This window comes from Elgaria multicarinata, chromosome 9 (genome assembly GCF_023053635.1).
Source record: "Elgaria multicarinata webbii isolate HBS135686 ecotype San Diego chromosome 9, rElgMul1.1.pri, whole genome shotgun sequence".
Lineage (NCBI taxonomy): Eukaryota > Metazoa > Chordata > Lepidosauria > Squamata > Anguidae > Elgaria > Elgaria multicarinata.
Genome location: NC_086179.1, coordinates 32,146,395 through 32,166,599, shown reverse-complemented (window position 1 = coordinate 32,166,599; position 20,205 = coordinate 32,146,395). Strand labels below are relative to the sequence as shown.

Below are 20,205 nucleotides of genomic sequence, written 5' to 3'. Positions count from 1 at the left end.
TGAAGTCCACAATTTCTTTTTAATATGGAATATAAAAGGCAAGTCTCCCAGTTACACAGAATAAGTCATCCTTTCACCCCACAAGCTCCTCACCCACTAACCTTTAACACAAGGGAATACCATTTCTTAAGAGCGTTCTCTGCTAATGCACAAAGAGCTCAGCCTCTGTGGCAAGGGAGGAGAGGTTGTGGGGAGGAGCTCTGAGGGAACGCAGTGGTGGGGGATCATGATCAATGGGTCATATGAATCATTTTCAGAAGAGGAGAGTCTGCCTCCTGAACATGGCATCTTTGAAGAGACGAAGAGGCCACTCGTGGAAGGATGTGGTACCGCTGATAATGCATACACCCCTTCCCTCTATGCTCCATGAGGCTGATAACCTGTATTGGCTACCGTGGAACTTGCTTGGCCTGCAGGCAGGATGTAGTGCTTACACAACAGGAAAGAGGCCCTACTAGTGTGATTGCCCTAATCACAGCAGCACTCTCCTGTCACTGCAAAACAGTGTCTGTTGTTCCTGTTCTGCCAAGGGCGGGCAAAGTATGGAAAGGTGTAGGTGCAGTGAGAAGGAAGCTGCCCAGCTTTACCGCTCAGCACAGCTGCCTGTGGGACTGGTAAGAAACCACAAATCCCACCACCAGTTTTCAGCCCAGCTTTTACAGTCTCTTCATTAGGAAAAACAACAACGGAACAGCAGAGAACACATTTCAGTTTGCCTAGATGGCCCAGGAGAAACCCCAAACCTGTCAGCACATCTGGCAACACCTTTGGCAGCTTGGCATCCTCTTCCCACCACTCGCTTCTCTTGTGTCCCCAAATGCAGCAATGATTAATCTAACCCCAAAGCAGCCTAAAATAGGAGGCAGGAGGAGAGGAAAGAGGGAGGGTCTCTTCCCCTACCCACTCCCCTCTTGCTTCCCCCCCTCCACCCCCAAGAAGGGGGGAGTGCAGTGCAGCACACAGGTCCTCTTGCAACCACAGCACACCAGTCCACAGAGGGGCTCATAAAGCAAACATTCCGTCCTCTTCTTTTTCCTTCTTCCGGTGAGGGCTGGAGCCAGCGGAAGGAAGCCCAGTTGGGGGACTCGGAAGGGTGGGCAGCCGATCTGCCACCTTGGCTCGCTCTTCCAGGAATTTGTCAAACTCTGGCAAGAAAGAAGTTAGGGGGGATTTTAGGGAAGCAGGAATCAAACCAGAGCTGGAAGAGCTCTCAGGGCTACTTATGCTGTAATGGCCACAGATGAGACCCATTAACTTTGGGTAATTTGGAAATGCATAGTTCATGTCATTGCTGGGGAGTTCATTACACATGCAACTCCTTTGTACAGGACATTTCTGCAATGCACCGCAACAGAGCAGTGATGTAACAGCCATCTTCTGCAACCTTAAAAAACACAGATATGTTGAGAAGCCATTTGCATGGGTTGGTCATCATTTATACAAGATGTTTCTATACATTTATAGACATAGGCACAATAGCGGGAGAGTATCCCATGCTTGCAAGCATTAATGGGAGAAGCAGCCCTTTCAGGCAAGGGAGCAGGGTTTGGTAGCAACTTGCCTTCGCTGGTGACACCCTTCGCATCCACCGTCTCATTTCCCTGAGAAAGAACAGAAGGCAGTGTGGAAATCATAGAAGATCACATGAAAGCTCATCAGGGTCAATTTTGCAGACAGATAATTCAATTCTTACTGAGAAAGAGATTTGTTATACGTTTGTTTTCCTTGGCTTGCACCCCTCATGCCAGTAGAAGCAGCTAGTGTTTCAAGAAGGAAATGGGCTGAGATGTAGATGACAACCCTCCCCCTGGCAAAGACTACTGTTCAGTGACGGAGTCACCAATGGCCCCCAGAAAGGATGAAATGCAGAGATTCCCTCTGCACCAACATCAGAAGAGACCATCTCAATGACAGTCCAAGGGAGGAGGAAGGCAGGCAACATTTTAGCTAGTAAGTGGTGAGGCTGATTCACACAACCAGATTGCCTGTGGAGTGGAGTATGCTTTGTCCATGGCAAACTAATTGTGAGAAGACAGAAGGCTCAGGCCATGCTTGAGGTTGGTGACGATATCCTGGGCTAGAAAAAAAAATACATATATTAAGTGACCATCATATAATGATGGCTGTTCAAACCAGACTTTGATTCAATATTCTGCAAGCTGCCAATGTTTATAGTAGCCTGGGAAATACTGAGAATACGGAGGGGCACCATTGAACCTAACAACAGCCATGCTGGATCAGACCAAGGGTCCATTTAGTCCAACACTCTGTTCACGCAGTGACCAACCGTCAACCAGGGACCCACAAGCAGGACATGGTGCAACAGCACCCTCCTACCCATGTTCCTCAGCAACTGGTGCACACAGGCTTACTGCCTTGCTTTGGATACTGGAGGTAGCACATAACCATCAGGGCTAGTAGCCATTATAGCCTTCTCCCCCAGGAATTTATCCAATCCTCTTTTAAAGCCGTCCAAATTGGTGGCCGTCACTACATCTTGTGGTAGTGAATTCCAAAATTTAACTATGTGCTGTGTGAAGAAGTCCTTCCTTTTATTTGTCCTGAATTTTCTACCAATCAGCTTCATGGGATGACCCCAGGTTCTAGTATTTTGAGAAAAGGAGAAAAATGTCTCCCTATCCTCCACACCATGAATATCTCTCATGTCTCCCCTTGGCCTCCTTTTTCCCAAGCTAAACAATCCCAGCAGTTGTAACCTTCCCTCATAGGGAAGATGCTCCAGCCCCAATATCTTTTTTTAGGATCTCTACACAGTGAACTGCCTTATACTGAGTGAGACCATTGATCCATGTAAATCATATGAAAGCTCATCAGGGTCAATTTTGCAGACAGATAATTCAATTCTTACTGAGAAAGAGATTTGTTATACGTTTGTTATACACACCATGTTATATAGATTTGTTATACACACAATGGGTTCTAAGGCTCTCTACCCTCAGGGCTCGCTTAAGAAAGCTGAAAATGGCTGAGGCCCACCAGTCACAAAATGTTCGGCATGATCAGCTGGCAACTGTGCGCACAATTTTACATTGATACCTAATCCCTCTTTGAAAACAGCTAAATTCTTTGCCAGAGTAACTTCTTGTAGCAGGGAATTCCGTAATTCAGCTTTCCTCAGGTCAAGTACAGCTGTTGGCTCCGGAGGTATAATGACTCCGCTTCCTCATTTCAGTCAGAATTTGCTGATCCAGTAGCTCTAAGCAGAGGACTTCTTAATTTACTTCCACATGACTTTCAAAGTATTTTTGCTTATCTACTGTCATTTCTTTTCCCCTTCTCTTTTCATACTTGCAACCTATCCCTCCATACAGCCAGTTTCCTGCTGGAGGTATTGGGTGGGCTGCAGCACTGAAGACCAGCGAGAGGCTCACTGGTGCTCCCCAGCCCCACAGTCTGAGCAATGCTGGTCTACCTTGACTGGCAGGCAGTTTCACCCAGGAGCCTTTCAAAGCCCTACCTGGAGATACCATAGACGGAACCTGGGACATTTTGCATGCAGAGCATGTGCTCTAGCGCTGAGCTACAGGCTCTTTCCCAAGGTACCTGAGAGAGAATATTCATAGTCAACCTTTACTAATGAGCAAGTGCTTCAATTTGCCTATTACCTACCACATCAGTGGAGAGCCACTTTTCGATATCCTCCATGAGGGCAGCCTGGGGGACGGGAATCTGACAAGGAAAGAGAAAGGAACAAGGCAGAGCAAGAATTAAATTCAGCCTTGCAAACATATCCTCTTTACCCTGGATCATCCATTTAAGTACTTATTTAGGTTTCTTGCATGCAACAAGATGAGCATGTGTAAACAGCAACCTTCCCCAACCTGGTGCCCTCCATATGTATTGGACCGCAACACCCTAAATTCCCAGACATCTGCCATACTGGCTGCGGATTATGGCAGTTTCCAACACATTAGGAGGGCACCACGTTGGGAAAGGCTGTTGTTGAGCATTCGATTTTTGGAAACTGTGACAAACTGCCTATCACAAGTTGCAAAGTTTTCTAGTGAACTTCAGATATTTAAATATACAGCAAGCTCCTCCATATCACAATACTGGTGTAACGATCATGAGATTTCCAAAGCATAAATCTTCTGCATTTCTGTCCATTTCAGGATATTTTGCAAGCTTTCCTCCATTAGCAAGATTAGAAATTTCTGATTTTGTAAAAGGAAAGCAGGAGAATTTGCACCTGTTGAACCACTTTCCAATGGCAAGGAAAAGAACCTCTCTCTATTGCTACAGACAGAGAGAGAACCATCAGTCAATTGGGATTTGTCATGGCAGATCTGCCAGGGCTTCTTCATTCATTCTCCCTCGCATGTTCTTGTATTCATTCTGGGCAAAATTCACGGAAGGTGTTAAGGCAGTGTCAGCTGGGCCTCCCCTTTCACACTGACCCTGTTTAGATGACATGCTAAGCCATGGTGGTTAAGCATTTTGAGCTAAACATTCTGGCTTAGCATGTTGTGTGAGCCATGACTTAACATGTTGTGTGAACAACTCCTAACCACGGTGGCTACATAATCATGGTTTAAACCACGTTCACTAACCATTTGCTGCAAAAGCGTTAGGGGTCTAAGCATGGCTTAGTGTGAGTCTGAACAGGCCCGCTATCACTTAAGAAAGGTGCTGTGTTTACACCTCCAGTTGGTGAAATGTCCTGGGGTTTGGTAGCAAGCCCAGGACTGCCTGAGTGGACTGCAGGATCCTCTCTACATATCTGTGGACACTGACCATCTCCAATTGATGTATGCATTTGAGCTTCCTTTTATTCTTGCATGACTGAGCCTTGGGGTGCTTGAATAATACACCCATCTTCAGAACACCTCCTTAGAGAAAAACATGGAAGATAGACTATGTTGCAGACAAACAGCAGTCACCATCTTCATGTCCTGTTTGCAAATTACCCAGCGAGAGGACGGGTGTAGCTGCTGGCTGCTCATGGAAGCAGAATGGTGGATTATTTTTTGATGGGCCTTGGTCTGAGCAATTTTTATATTCTTAAAAATAATGGAAACACAAGGCCTACATACGCATTCTGGTGTTTTAGGCCAACAACGGTGTGATTGCTATTAGTGGCCTAAGAGATTTAGTCTCCATCCCAAACAGAAGATAACAGGCTGTGTAGTGCCTTGGATTCTCTGGAATCATATTGTAATTCCAGGAAAGGAGGAAGAGGTAGGCATGGAAAGAAGAAAGGGTCACTTCTTACAATAGTCCCTTCCAAAATTAGCCTCTATGCCAAGCCAAGTGATTTGGGGGGGGGGGGAGCTTAAGGTAGAGAAAATGAACTTTATCTCCAGAGCAAGGGTTTTCAGATGTGAGGTCTTTCCCTTATGCAGCAGAGTTGGTCAGAAGCGTTCCCTCCTCATTATTTAATGCAAGCAGTAGCTGGCCCAAATCTACAGGCCCTTGAGTGCAATGGGAATTTCCAAAAGAAGCTGAAAAAAAGCAAAGGAGGAAGGACAGTCAGCCATTCACATAGGTTACCTTAAGTGGAAGCAAAAGCAAGCAGGTTCCTGCTACTCAGTGCAGGAAAATCTGATATTTTGCTTCCAAATTGATGGGAAAGAAGAGAGCAAAGCCAATCTGAAAGAATCTAACTTTCCCAAGAAAAGAACAGATTTTTTTAAAAGCCAGTACCCAGAAGATGAGCTATTCCTTTCTTATTCTCTTTCCTCTGCCAAGATAAAGCTCTTCTTTCTCCGGTCCTAATCAGACTGTTTATCATAACTGGGATTTGGAGAGGCTGGGCATAATTAAGGAAAACCCAACCAAGATTTCCTTTATCAGAAGAGCTTTCTGGAACAGAAGGAAGAGAGACTTACATACACCTGCTGGAACAGTGTGTGGAGACACATTGGACAAAGCATTTCAGGGGGCAGTGGATGTCTAATCATGTGGCAATTTCCCCAACTGGTTTAATGCCAGGTAATGTTTTACCTGAGTTGGGGAAAGAAGGGAATGACAATATGGAAAACGTATTACTGTAATACCATTATTAGGTGAACCAAAAGGAGTGTAAGCTTTTGAGATCTATAGACCTGTTCATCAGGCAAAGTATTACAAAAACTAGGTGGGGGAAAGGAAAGAGAGAGAGAGAAAAATACTGACGATGTTAAATTAATGGTGTCAGCATGATCAAAATCTTGAGTTGGAATGGGGGAGGAAGGACCTGCGGACATTTAATTAAGACTCTAATTGAGTTGGAAAGGGGAGGAAGGGGTGAACCATTTGTCACCCTCTAGATATTTTTATCTCCATCAACCCCAGCCAGCATAGCTAATGGTGAGGGATGATGGGAGTTGAAGGCCGAAACATCAGGGAGAGGGCACACAAGTTGACTATCCCTAATTTAGCAGGTGATGCAATGGCTTCACCTGGAGCTGCCCGTAGGGCTGCTGCAAGGAAAAAAGGCAGACATGTTTGATCCTTCACTTTTGAAAATACAGAATCTGGAATATATTGAAAATATGGAAAACTGTGTGCCATTCATAAGTACAAATTCCTTTGCTGTAATAGGCAAGAGCTAGCCATTTACAGGCCCTTCCTCACCCCATTGGTGGTCACCCCTGATGGAGGAAGTCAACATGGGATATCTGATGTTGTTTGTACACTCTGTGGATGGAGCTGCATTGCTGGTGGATTCAGAGATGACAATTTTTATCCCACCAAGTTAGTGAGAATGAAAGTCTAAAAAAACCTGCTTGGTTTCTTTATTGCACTAACATTTCTCTGGTCCACAGACTGTTTGAGAATTACAATATTCCATCTGGAAGATGTTTCTTGGCTTCCAGCTCAGTTATGTTACTTTTGCCTGTCTGTCTCCACACCCTGTTCAGACAGCACCACACCTGGCTTAGCGGTGGCTCAGCTCTATGCTGCTCTTCCCCAGCAGTGACACATTCTCACCATTCCTTGGCGCATCATCCAGTTTGTGATCGGGGCTTCGTCAGTAGAAGTACCTGGTTCCGGCTAGTTAAGAGAGAGTTTGCTTTGAAAGCGGCTAGGAAAGGTGGGGGATGTGGGGCAGGGTGGAGAAATGCAGGCACCTACCACGATGCAATGTTCATGAGTGCAGCAGAGAGATAAGCTCCCTCTTCTACAAATAAAAGAGGGTTGGAAAATTCCCATTCTTCCTGCCATTTTTTCAGAGAGGCAAGTGGAATGAGTGAGAATCTCAAACTATGCTTATGGTGCAAGACCATAAAAAGATGCCTCTAGGGCAGTGTTGCCAAATTTGGTGCCTTCCAGGCATTTTGGACTATAGCTCCCATCATTCCTGACCATTGGCCAGGGCTGGTGGGAGTTTAAGTTCAAAACATCTGGAGGGTACCACATGGGCTTCCAGACAGAGTGGTCCTTGCAGTGACAGTCAGAAGGCACTGTGCAGCTCTTCCACCCTTTCTTCCTTAACGGATTCTCCGCAGTAAGAACAGAGATGGAAGCACTGACTGCACAGAAAAGCATGAAACATACAGTTTCCTCTGGATGAGAAGCATGTTTCAGATGAACTCTGTCTGAAGCCTGTGCCTTTGCAAAGTCAGCGCAGCCTCAAGAAAATGATATACTTAACTGCGAAAGCTGCCTACCATCTTGGCTGTATTAGCCTCTGGATAGATCCACTAGAAGGAGTCTTTGCCTTGCATACTTATTGTGATATTGTACTGTATTTATGTGGTTTGTTGTCATTATTTGGATGTAAGTTTTTATGGTGTTACATCTTGTATTTTTTATTTTTTTTACAATTGCTGATAGCATTACTCTTGTTGCTGATGTGCATTATAATTGCAAAGACTGGGTTTGGATGACATGATAACGGTGGGTTATTTTCAGTAGTTGGCTATTTTCATCGATTACAGAGTCTCCTGTTAAGAGCAACCAATGTGGCTGCTGCTGCTGCTCTAGTCTAGTCGGCAGAACTCACAATGGCTGATGAGAAACCAGCGGGAAGACTAAGGTGGGAGAGAGGACAGGGGATGTGTCAATCAAACACACCGTCAACTAACAGTCAACTCAACGCTGACCTTAATCCACATCATGGTTGATTATAATCGTGCCGTGTGGGGCATAATCCCTCGATAATCAACCATGGAGTTGACTATTAACCCACTATTGACTATTGCGTTGTCCAAACACAGCCAAAATGTATATGATAATTCCAAAATGTCACTGAGACACTCTATTACTATTATTTATTTTATACTTTTTAACTTACTGAGAATGGTTTTAAAATATTATTGTTCTATTTCTCCCTTTGTACTGAGTTTTTTTTAGTGTGATATATAGATGCTGATACATTTCTTTTCTTTGTATTATTGTCTTGTGTATTTTGATTTTTTGTGCGAGCTGCCTTGAGAACAATTCTGTGGAAAGGTAGTATACAAATAAATTGACTGACTGAAATCATTAACATCCCAAGTGGGTTGGGGAGATGCGTGACCTGCCACTATGGGGACAACACATAGATAGCCACTCACCGCTCCTGTATTCTGTTGCCTGGTATCCAAGGCTCCAGCTAATCCTTTCTTGGCGAGAGGGTCTTCATATTTTACACTGAAAGAGAGAACCAAGTTAAAGAGAGCACATAAAAGCAGAGGGGTTGCTGAAGATAATGGGGCCTGTTTGAACCATAGATACAACCATTCACATCTTTGGGGGTCCTGCTTTTCCTATGTATATAGGATCCTTATTTATTATGTTATGTTACAGAGAGTATCTGAAATTTGGTGAATGCCAACATATATGCATGCTCATTTTGACAATAGGGCCAAGCTGAAAACAGGGGAGGGGGATTTTGTGTAAATCTTAATACAACAACAATAAATAATAATAATAATAATAATAATAATAATAATAATAATAAAAAATTTCTTACCTGCCTCTCTCATTGGATTGAGGCGGGGAACAATAGCAAAAGGAACCCCACCCCAGCAGGACCCTCCAAACCGCCCAGAGAGCTTCAGCAATGGGGTGGTATAGAAATGTAGTAAATAAATAAATAAATAAATAATTTTAAAAGGATGATTCAACAGTGAAAGCATTGGCTAGGATAACCCATGTGACCAGTATAGAAAGCACTGACTAGTGACCTTACTCTTTTTGAGCATTCAAAAAATTAATAAGGGCACAGACATAGAAATGTTAACATTCACCAAATTCTGGGCATTCACAGTATCATATTCTTTTAACCTCCTATCAATGTTATATAGGTGGAAGCCATTGTTCCTTGGAAAATGGCTTTTATATTATCATTAACATTTATTACATTTATGTGTCTCTTTCCAATTTATGCATTACTTCCCACTGCAAAAAGTAGTCTCGAAGTGACTTACACACACAAATACAGAAATCCATAATTAATAAAAAACAAAATCAATATAAGCAATAATCATTGCTGCAATAAACACCATACAAACATAATCTTAAAAACAATACAGTATGAAAAGTGTTCACCCACAATACACAAAATCACACCCTCCCCACAACCTAGAATGACCACCACTCAAAAGCAGCCCACAACAATGAAGGCCTGAACTAATGTCCAAACGGCTGGGAAAATAACCGTATTCCCAACTACTGTTGAAAAGTGCCAGGTGAGCTTCTGTAGGGAGAGGGTTCCATAAACATGGGTCTATCACAGAGAAGGCCCCTTCTGTGAAATGCCACCCCCTGAGCTTCTCTTGGAGGGGGCACAGAGACAAGGGCCTCCTCAGGTCCGTTTGTATGGGGCAAGGCGGTCTTGGGGTCCTGAGTCATGTAGGGCTTTTTAGGTTAAAACCAGCACTTTGAATTTGTCTTGGAAATAAATTGACAACCCATTATATGAGAAAGGGAGCACCCATTCCGCAGTATGTGAAGACGAGCGGAAGAGCCTTTTTCCAAATTCCACCTCCGCAGGATTTCCATTTGCTACATATCTGGAATTCTCTTTTCAGAGAGATCATTCCTTTTTAAGCTTTAGGAGGCAGGTGAAAGTGTTTTGCCAGAGTTTTTATAACCAACAAGTCAGGCGGTGGTTACAATTTTACTGAGGTTATTGGCATACTTATGTTGGCTGGGCATAATGTTGTGATTTTGTAGCCCCAGCCATTCTAAATATGGCTGGGGCTAAAAAATGGTTGTAAATCATCTCGAGTACTCCTGAGCAGAAACCAGTGAGCAATATAAATAAATACACCCAATGAACATTATGGCTGAGCAACGATATTATGGTTTTTCCGATAGCTACGCCCAAGACCTTTTCTGCGATAGCACAGCTGGCTCACACATGTGAAAAGAGACTACCACAGCCTTCTCCAACCTGAGCCCACCAGATGCTGGCTGGGAATGATAGGAGTTGTTGTTCAACAACTACAGAGTTGGTGAAAGCTGGTCTGTCACAACGAAGTGGCACCAATATTCCATTATAGTTCTAGTGGAATTCACTGGGGACTTTGCCAATGTGATCTAGCAGAGTGAGTGTCAGCCCTGGTCCTGGGCTCAAATCCAGGCTTGGCCATCTACCATGTGGTTCTGGGCAAGGCATGACCCTACAGCTCCAATTCTACAACTGCAGCATAGAGAGGGTCTGACCTCAAGGGTCTAGAGGATGGTAAAATGTTGATGTGGTCCTTTGAGATAGGTTATAAATCAAAATTATTTCATGTATATATTAGGATAGTCAATTCCTTACACAAATCCAGCAATGCTAATATGTATCATATATCCAGGGCAATGTGTCCTCCAAGCTAGTATTTTTTTAAAGAATTTAATAATATTCCGTGCCTGGGCATTCCAAATTCAGCACCAAGAAAATATAATGTCTGCAGCCTGTATACATCATGCAAATAAAGTACATTTGCCAAACTGCTCTTATTTTCTATAATGTATCGTCTAATTTTTACTATGTTGCATCATTCGTTTCAGTGTTGCTAGCTGTGGGGAAGACGACACTGAAGCCTTGCAACGAGTCATTGGCAAACTGATTCAGGAACTGTGGACTATCTGTGCATTCTAGGCAGAGGGGCTAGAAGCATGTCTTTTATGATAAAAGGCTGGATTCTCAAGAAAGATGAATTCTGCTCCCAATATCCTATGCTCTTGCAGAATTGTAGCATACATACAGATAGCCCTCCACTCAGAGCTATTCTACCAAAGCACACAACCTTAATTCACATTCTACGGCTTTTTAAATTTCTCTGGTTCTGGAGGTGCTTATTACGGGTTGCAGTTTGACATGAACAGATGTAATTGCTCTTGAATCATCAGTGCATGCAGAACTACAGCAGTACTTTCCCATCCAAATATCACCTTGCAGAAGCTTTCTGACCTGCTTGCCCCCCTAAGCACCAATGGCTCTCTACCCTGCATGAGAATGCTCAAGACACACACACACACACACACACACACACACACACACACACACACACACACACGCCGCTTTTGCCTCGCCCTCTCATCTATGCCAATGATTTCTTACACAGGAAGGCCAAAGTCCCCTTGGGTCAGGACGTCCCAGCAGTGAGTTCCCCCAAGCCAGGCCTCCGCTCCTCCCATGCTCACTGGGAGGTATTCCCTCTCGGGGCCAGGGGGTCGGGCCAGTTGTGCTCAAACTTCTTAAAGAAGTGCTTGTCGGTGAAGGGCCCGCTGTGCACGATGGCATCAATGATGAAGAAGAGGGCCGCTACCATGCCGCTGATGAGGCAGAAGGGCAGGAAGGGTTTGAGGTGTTGCCAGAAGGTCCGCGCACAGGTGTTCATGGGGGCTCTGGGAAGACCCAAGCCTGCGAAAGGTGTCTCAATGTGGGCAAGCCAAGTCACAGGGGAAAAAAATAAATAAAGGCACCGCAGTGTGTGGGGGGCTGTAGAAGAGTCTCACGCTGGCTTGCCAGCAAGAAAGTTTAAAACAGGAGGCAGCTAATCCAGTTAGAGAATGAGGAATAAATAGAAGGTGATAAACAGAAGTAGCTTCTTTATCGGAAAGATCACACCCGCCTCTTGGTCAGAGGAGGATCAGGTTGTGCTGGAGAAGATATGCTGTCTGGTTCTCTGCAGCTATCCGGGGTGGGAGGAGAGTAGCCAGGGTATGCGCCAAGAGGTTGGGTTTCAGCACAAGATCAGCTGCTTTTCTGCCTCTGCCTCCTTTCAATACAAATCAGCTGGGAGCACCCTTTGTGCAGCTTGGTGCACAATCTGTATTCTTTCCCCGGTGCAGCAGCCCAACATTTGAGAAGGCAATTTCTGAGTGAATCAGCCCAGCACTTTGAGAAGCCAATCTCCGCATTATAAGCCCTTTGGCGGCTGTGAGAGGCGTCTAGAAGTGTGCTGGCACCTAGCCTACTTCACTAAGTGCCTGGGGTGGTGGTGTGCTTTTTGAGCTCAAGCATAACCTCACGTGCCCATAACAAGCGTCTGCTTCTAGCAGGGACAGAGCTGTGAGGAACTAGAGAATGGCCAGGCCCGCCACACATCGACAAAACTTAGCATTGATGGGACGCTTGTCGAGCATGCAAAGGGATTCACAACATTCTTATAGTGAGTCTTGAAACACCTATCCTGTAAGGTAGATCACCGTTATTATCATTTCCAGATTGGAAAAATCAGGACCAGGCCTGAGGCACAGAGAGGGAGGGCGGGCGGGCTGAGAAACCACTGGTTGCTCTAAAGCCATCTGGCGAATTCATGGCTGAGATAAGGTTTGTATGAGAGTGTTCCTAGTAGGCTGAGTCGAAGTGGACATCCCATTTTCTTGCCATCATTCCAGGAAAATGGAGGGGAAGGGGATTTGGTAACTTTTTCATGGGGTGGATGGCTACAAAATGGGGAGGGGCACCTGCTTCAGGCAGCGGCAACAGTGCTCCTCCTGGGAACCACTGTTTGACATTTTCCCCTCAGAGCACTCTCTCTGTGATGCTGCAGCACGTCATAGTGTTGCCCAAGAAGAGGCAGGGTGTGTTCTGGGAAAGATGACAACATCACTGCACACCCCCAGCAGTTCCTGGAGCCTCCCCCCACCTCCCGCACACAAAAGCTTTGTAATGGTATGTCCTGATATAGAATGTAGGATCGTATGGAGGATCTTGTGTGTGGGGTGGGGTGGGATGGGGGAATGCAGCCAGCACAAGGAGCACTACTATTGCTGCCACGCCATGACATACAAGTGGCGGAAGTAAAGTAAGGCAGAAGAGAATGAATCGTTTAAGTCCTCCTTTTGCCCTTGAAATTGCTCCAAAGTTCAACCAAAGGCTTTCCTCAGGAAACATTTAGCCCATCCTTATTACCCTGGGCTCACAGACTAGATTCCCCCTGGCCACTCGTCATGTTGGCTGAGCCTGACGGGAGTTGTAGTCCAAACCATCTGGAAGGCATCCAGTTGCCACACCCTTAGCCTATACATCAGCTCTTACAAAATCTAGAATTCCATAACTGGGACAGCAGGAACAGGCAAGGTGTGTCAACGAGGGGGGTAAAACAACACTGCACGGTGCAGGGAAAACGAATGGCAGGAAAATTCTTTTCCAGCCGAAACAAAATAAATCCAAACAAACATGACAGCTTCTTATACACGAGGGATTTGTTTTCAAAAGGTAGGAGGAGGGGGATATTTCAGATACCTTGAGAACTCCACACTAGGTTGCTCCAGAAAAACACTGCAATGTAAGCTAGGTGTGTTATGTGAGGTTCCCCTTGTTTTCCAGGCTCCCAGCATAGAAACTGAGCATAGAAGTAGCCAAAGCATTGGGGATTACCCTCCTAGAGACTGGCCAATATTCTGTAAAACACTGACAGACAGCTCTACCTTCTGTTTGGCCCATTCTGTTAAAATTAAATTATCCCATTTCACTGCTGCTGCAATTCTGGAGGCCATTAGAGAATAAGAACAAGACAAGGAGGAAACAGGAGTGGAGGAAACAAGTATGTGCTAACAAAGGCTCAAGTTTGCTTTTGGGAAGGGGGAGGAGAAAAACAACAACAACAACAACAACAACATGTCTTCTTAAAGATCAGACCCTAGGCCAGTTTGCATGTACAAACAAGCCACCATGACTTAAATAAGCCACGCTGGTCTGGTTTGGATGACATGATAATCCAAGCCCAGGAGGATAATGACTGCCGACGCACACATGGCTTGCAGTGTCATCTGGGCGGCAAAGCTTGTTTGAAAGGGAAACAACCCTCAAATAACCCAACAATAGTCTCTGAGTTGTTTGTTTTGATTTGGTGAACTGGGTCTCTGTGTGTTTAGAGTAGAAATAGTCTGCTCTTGAATTTTGCAACCCCCTCACCAAAAAGGAGTCAAACTGGGAAATTTAAAGTGGGAGGCTAAGAAGCCAAACAGCCTTTGCGCCACAGTCTGCATTTAGACTTCCCCAACCTGGTGCCCTCCAGATGTTTTGGATTTCAATGCCCATCAGCCCAATCCACATAGCCAATGGTCAGGAATGCTGGGAGTTGTAGTCCAAAGCATGTGGCGGGTACCAGATTGGGGAAGGCTAGTCTATTGTGGAAAAGACAAATGGAAGTCAACAAAAAATAAGTGACACACATGTGGCATTTCCCTTTCTTACCAAAATGGGGCACAAGGAGACTTAGCGAAGACACTGGAAAATACAATATCTAAAGGCAAAAGATTAGTTTCCCATTCCCAAAGTGCCCAGGGCTAGCACTCAAGTCTCTAGGGGCCTCAGCTTTCACCTGCAGTATGCTTGATGGCTTACTACTTGAGTCAAGAAGGATCTCTTACTAAATTGCTTCTCAATCCTACAAGAACCCTTGATTTCAGTTTCATGATTTTTTCCTTTTTCTCTGCTTGCAGAGCACTAGAATTAAGTACTCAGCAACTTCTTTATACATATGAAGAACATGCTAAGGGGCAGAGAGGCACAGACTTCTGTTAAATATGGACTGCGCTTAAAAATCAAATCAAATCAAAACTCTGCATGGATATAAACCAGAATTTGCACGAACAACGGCTGTATTTCACAATTTGTATATATTAACATATGGAAATTTATCTTATTTGGAATAATTTATTCTGCAATGTTCACCATTTCACCTAATTTATTCTAGAGGTGCTGCCACTCACTCTTTGCGCTGTTCAGCCAGGGAGCTGCCACGGGTCAGTGCAAACATGTCAAACTCTTCTTCCAGTTTGCCAGAATTGTTGAGGGACACCAGCCCTGCGCTGACACTACCAGAACCCAGATCTGTAAGGCACAAGAGACAGGAGCAAAGTAACATCCAATGCATGTTCAGATCACATTATGCTCTAGTAAGATACCATTCTAAAAGTCTGATAACAACAGGTTTTAGCTCTTTTTGCATCATCTCAGGTAAGCATAAACACATAAAGGCCTGTACATATACCTTGCTTCCCCCCCCAATCCAAGGTATGAATAGATTATGAACATTAAATACATCTGCATGATTCGCTACTTCTGCATTATTGATTCTATTATCCTATATTCAAAGTATTCCTTTTAAAGAAAGCAAACATATGGAGGAAAAAGTACAGAGCAGGGGTGTAGAACCTCAGGCCCGGGGGCCAAATCTGGCACTCTTGTGGTCCCAATGTGGCCCTCGAGGGTTTTCCAGCAGGCCACACCCCTTTCTCCTGACCCTCTTCCTCGCCCATTGATTTGTTTCGGTGTTTTCCTGGCTTTTGTGCAAAACTTTTTCCCCATTCTAAAACATTGAAATGACTCTCTTAAAAGCTTTGTGACTGGCAGAAAGAGCTTTAAGCTAAAAGTGTGCTGGGATTTAGGCTCCACCCCTTTTGCCTTCAGCTCCCCCCACCAGTGGAATGCAGCCCCCAAGAGCTTCTTCAAAACGGAATTTGGCCCGTGGGCTGAAAGAGGTTCAACACCCCCGGCGTAGAGACTCAAGACAGGTGGACTGGCGGCCAGAACCATGGGGTTGGGGTGGGGAAACAAGGAGCTGCACAGCACAAGGGGCGCAGCTGGGTTACTCACTCATTCCTGCAAGCTGGGACGAGAGCGTGTTGGGGGCTTCAGGCTCTTTTCCCACTGGTGTAGCACTAGGTTCCACGTCAATCAAATTGCTTGCATTTTCTGCATTGTTTTGTTGCTTGGAAGAAAGAGAAAATGGACTTGCCATTCTTGCACTATTCTCAATGATCCTGGCATTTCTGCCCAAACAAGGTCCCGCCTGGGAAGCCATGTGCATTGAACAGTTTGGGAAATGTCAAACACCACCCATCACACAAAAGCCTGAGAAATTTGTGGAATGAACAAAAACACTGCGATGCAAAAGACACAGCCAGTTAACTTGACCATCTAGTCAAGGTATTGATTACTTAATTAACTTTTGGGGGCTCTTCACTATTAACTGGGGTTCCAAGATATTATGGGCACAGGTCCCACGCACCTACCTCTCTAAAAGTATGGCGGTTTGGGATCTGCTGAAAACAATGGGTCTTGAATGCTTAACAGTGTCCTTGACTCCCACTGATCCAATGGAATTCCAACACTGTAGTTTCCCCTGGCTGACTTCAATAGCATGAAAGGGCAAAATGTCTCTAAATCTAGAATCTGTTTGTAATCCATCTATTGGGGTGGGGGTAGGGATGTTGTCAAGAAGTTTAAGATTTGTAATGACCAGTCATCATTAGGTTTGGCATAGGGTGAAAAACAAATGGGTCTCCAATTGTTGGATTATGTGCAATCTGTGAAGTTCCTTTGAAGCAGTGATCTTCAGCTCCTAAGAGTTCTTTGAAATGCCTTGCTCATCTGTTCATAATTTGTAAGCAGAGAGGGTGCATGTTCTGACCCCAATCCTTCTACCTCCCGTTATTGACAGGGACAGTCTGCAAGGGTGCTATGACTGTATTTGGCTGAACACGGTTACGGAGCCTTACGCCACCAGGAACCCAAGGTTCCCAACCGCATGGGGCTCTGTAACATTGTTCAGCCAAATGTGATTACAGCACCTTTCCCCGTCAACACAGGGAGGGTGCAGATGGAGGTGGAGCATGGCCCCTCTGCACTTGGCAATTATGAATGCCTGAATAGGGCTACTGTTCTGGAAAATGGGCAGAGCTGCAAAGGTTATGGCCATATGCCTGTGGCCTGACAGCGAATGTAGAGGAAGTTGAAGTGGTCCGAGGAACACAGGGAGCTGCTTTATCCTGGGTCAAATTGTTGGCCCATCTAATTCACCAGCCTCTCTCAACCTGATGCACTCCAGATGTTTTCGACTTCATTTCCCATCAGCTCCAGCCATCATTGCCAACGGTCAGGAATCCTGGGAGTTGTAGTCCAAAGCATCAGGGATGACGACACACCAGGTTGGGGAAGGAATATCTACACTGACCAGGATCAACTTTTCAGAGTTTTAGGCAGAATTCTTTCCCGGTCCTATCTGGAGAAGCTGGGGACTGAACCTACCTGCTCTATGACTGAACTACAGCCCTTCCCCTAGTCCTAGTGGTTACTGGGGTAGACCAAACCAGTGGGCCAGGTTTAACAATAAACAAGGCTCCTAGAATCTCCCTCTATCTGTAGTTGACACAACAACAGAGTGGTGGATGGAATGGAAAATTAAGTTCCCTTATATCTGTCAGAAGATGAAGTGCATCCTGAGTTAGGTGTCCACAGGATATGGTTAAGGAATTTCCATAAGGGGATCTGATCAGAACAATGTATGAACCTCTTTGATATCCCTCATCCTTACCAACTCTTTGAGTGTAATGGAATTGGCTTCTCCAAGCACAACACCAAATATTTAAATCCAGCACATTGAGGACTGTACACCATGGCTCGGTTACCACAGCATTCTACCTGATCTTCCCAGGCAATATGAATGACAAAACCTTGTTAGCATGCCCTAAAGGAAAGGAATGCTCAATCACCTTAACAGGCTGGCCAGATCGGAGCCGTTCAAACCTACAAGAAAGAAGGAGATGAGCTTCAGTGGAAGGTGGTGGGCTGCTCTGCTGGTGAGAGGGAAAGGGAAAGAGCAGGGAAAGGGGGAAGGACTTAGGAATACCGTTCATGGCGCAGGAAAATGTTGTTGAGGTTGTCATTGACAATGAGCAGCTCCTCTGTTAGCTGTTCATTGAGGATACGGGGGATCAGCTCCAACACACGCTGCTGCATCGCTTTACACGTCCGGTTCAGTTCCTACCCATGGCAAGAGAATGCAAATTGTGAGAATTGAACCAAGGAAACTAGGTTAAGCAGCGACAGTCAGTCATCGGCTGGGGCTAAAAATCCATTCCTACTACCCATGTCATGGACATGATGGATTCTTTTTGTTGGGGTAAGGTAAGCCCAGCTCAGTGGTTGTTGGGTTGAATGAAATCCAGCCCCTGCTCACAGCAGCAATGGCAGGTGTCTGTTCCAGCCACTTCCTACCTGGAGCAGTTCAATGTCAGAGGGTTCAGACTGTCCCGGGACGAGCTCAGTTAGCATCTCAGACATCACTTTCACATTTCCATTCACCACTTCCAGCTCACTGCGCAGCTTCCCAATCTGAAAGCACAAATGCAGGCATTACGTCCAACTGGGCTTGCCAGTCAAAATTTGTGGACCCCTGCTTAGGCATAGGTGGGCAATCTGTGCCCCGCATGCCCCTTGCCCCAATCTCTCTCAAATGCCCTCCAACCCCAGCATTTCCCGTGAGGAGAAAGATGAAGCTGGCAGGTGAGCAATTAAGTGCTTGTGCAGGCTCGTTCTTTGGAAACACTCTCAGTGTTGGACAAAAAAATATCGTTCTTAGGATTAATAAGCTTGCACCAGACGTATCTGTTATTATTTAATAGACTTATACACTGCTTGCCCCATCAGAAAAAAATCTCTATGTATAGTGAACACTATCAAAGCCCTTTGAAAAGTATGGATCCAAAACAAAGAGAGAAGAGCCCTTTGAAAAAAAACAGATAACAAAAAACAGCAGCAGATCCAGTCGGACCCAAGAGCATCCCTGCTTGGGTGGGCAGGACTCCGCCCTCTCCCCACTCAAACAATGAAAGAACAGCGCTTTGAATCTGTGAATCTGACAGCATATATGCTTTCAAAAGGCATCCAAGATGTTGTGTGTGTGTGGTGGTGGTGGTGGTGGTAGTGGGGTTGAGGGGTGGAAAGGGAAAGAGAGAATGAATAAATGGTTATCTGGAGTGTGCACTCTTTTCTTCATGAAGCTTTTATTGCGCACTCATCATTCCTCAGTCATGACAGTTTACAGATGCTTTAAATGACAATGTGTCCCTCCAAGTTTTGCTTCCGAATAATAATAATAATAATAATAATAATAATAATAATAATAATAATAATAATTTACCTGCCTCTCCCTCTGGATTGAGGCAGGGAACAACAGCAAACACAATATAATACATAAAATTAGTTAAAAGAGCATATAGAACCAATACAATATTAAAATAACAATCACAGCATCTTAAAATTCTTAGGTTTAAAAGCTCTTCTGTGGAGGTATTTAGAGCAGGAAAACTCCTGTATTTTATTTCACCTTGGAACATAGAGTAAATCCCTACGAGTGTAATTGCGTTACTCTGCTGTTTCACAGTGCCGCCTAGTGATTATGTAGTGGAAAGTATGGAAAGGCAGGAAAGGAAAAGCTCTTTGCTTAGAGAGCTGACCTCAATTCTGCAGTGAAACTGGAAGTAGATAGAGTGGGTCAACAGCCTTGACTAGTAAAGCTCTGCATGTGCTGAAGGTGGGTGAATGGAAGCCTGGGAGTGTGGAGTGTATGTGTGTGAATAGATGCCTGGGACTCCGGCCCCACTCACTCATTTCAGCTTCAACCACCACCGACTCAGCCAAAGTGCGTCCCTGACAGATATCCACGTGGTAAGAAGGTTGCCTAATCCTGCTGCAAGGATTACCGAGATAAGGTATGCAAAGTGCTTTGGATGCTGGAAATGCTAAGGTTCATGGGATACGAAGGGTGGATTTTCACATCCATTTCTTATATTGTCAGATCACCATACAATCATCCAGTGGACTTCCCTAACCTGGTGCCCTTCAGATGTGTTGGACTGCAACTCCCATCATTCCCAGCCAGCATGCCCACACCTAGAGGGCACCAACTAAAGGAAGGCTGACTTACATTATGGAATCAGCAAACGGGTAAAACGCTATATGTCTGCAAAAACCCCTCCTCATGGTAGAAACAGTGGTCCTGTGATGGTTCTCCAACAAATTTCTGAAGAACTGCTTTCTCCTCC

General features: G+C 45.0%; 1 protein-coding gene across 2 annotated transcripts in view; it reads right to left on the bottom strand.

Moving 5' to 3' along the window:
• Nucleotides 1-20,205, bottom strand: part of TOM1 (target of myb1 membrane trafficking protein) — a 35,569-nt gene continuing 15,364 nt past the window's right edge. Inside the window, exons 7-15 of one of the 2 annotated variants that reach the window (XM_063133453.1) lie at nucleotides 18,377-18,493; nucleotides 18,009-18,142; nucleotides 17,872-17,905; nucleotides 15,974-16,088; nucleotides 15,088-15,208; nucleotides 8,502-8,577; nucleotides 3,631-3,690; nucleotides 1,562-1,601; nucleotides 1-1,145 (exon numbers count right to left, since the gene is read on the bottom strand). In XM_063133453.1, coding sequence (XP_062989523.1) covers nucleotides 1,003-1,145; nucleotides 1,562-1,601; nucleotides 3,631-3,690; nucleotides 8,502-8,577; nucleotides 15,088-15,208; nucleotides 15,974-16,088; nucleotides 17,872-17,905; nucleotides 18,009-18,142; nucleotides 18,377-18,493 — 840 coding nt within the window. In that variant the 3' untranslated portion in view covers nucleotides 1-1,002. Of the gene's footprint in view, nucleotides 1,146-1,561; nucleotides 1,602-3,630; nucleotides 3,691-6,882; nucleotides 6,997-8,501; nucleotides 8,578-15,087; nucleotides 15,209-15,973; nucleotides 16,089-17,871; nucleotides 17,906-18,008; nucleotides 18,143-18,376; nucleotides 18,494-20,205 lie in introns of those variants that run through there. The other variant, XM_063133454.1, reaches the window with a different exon arrangement.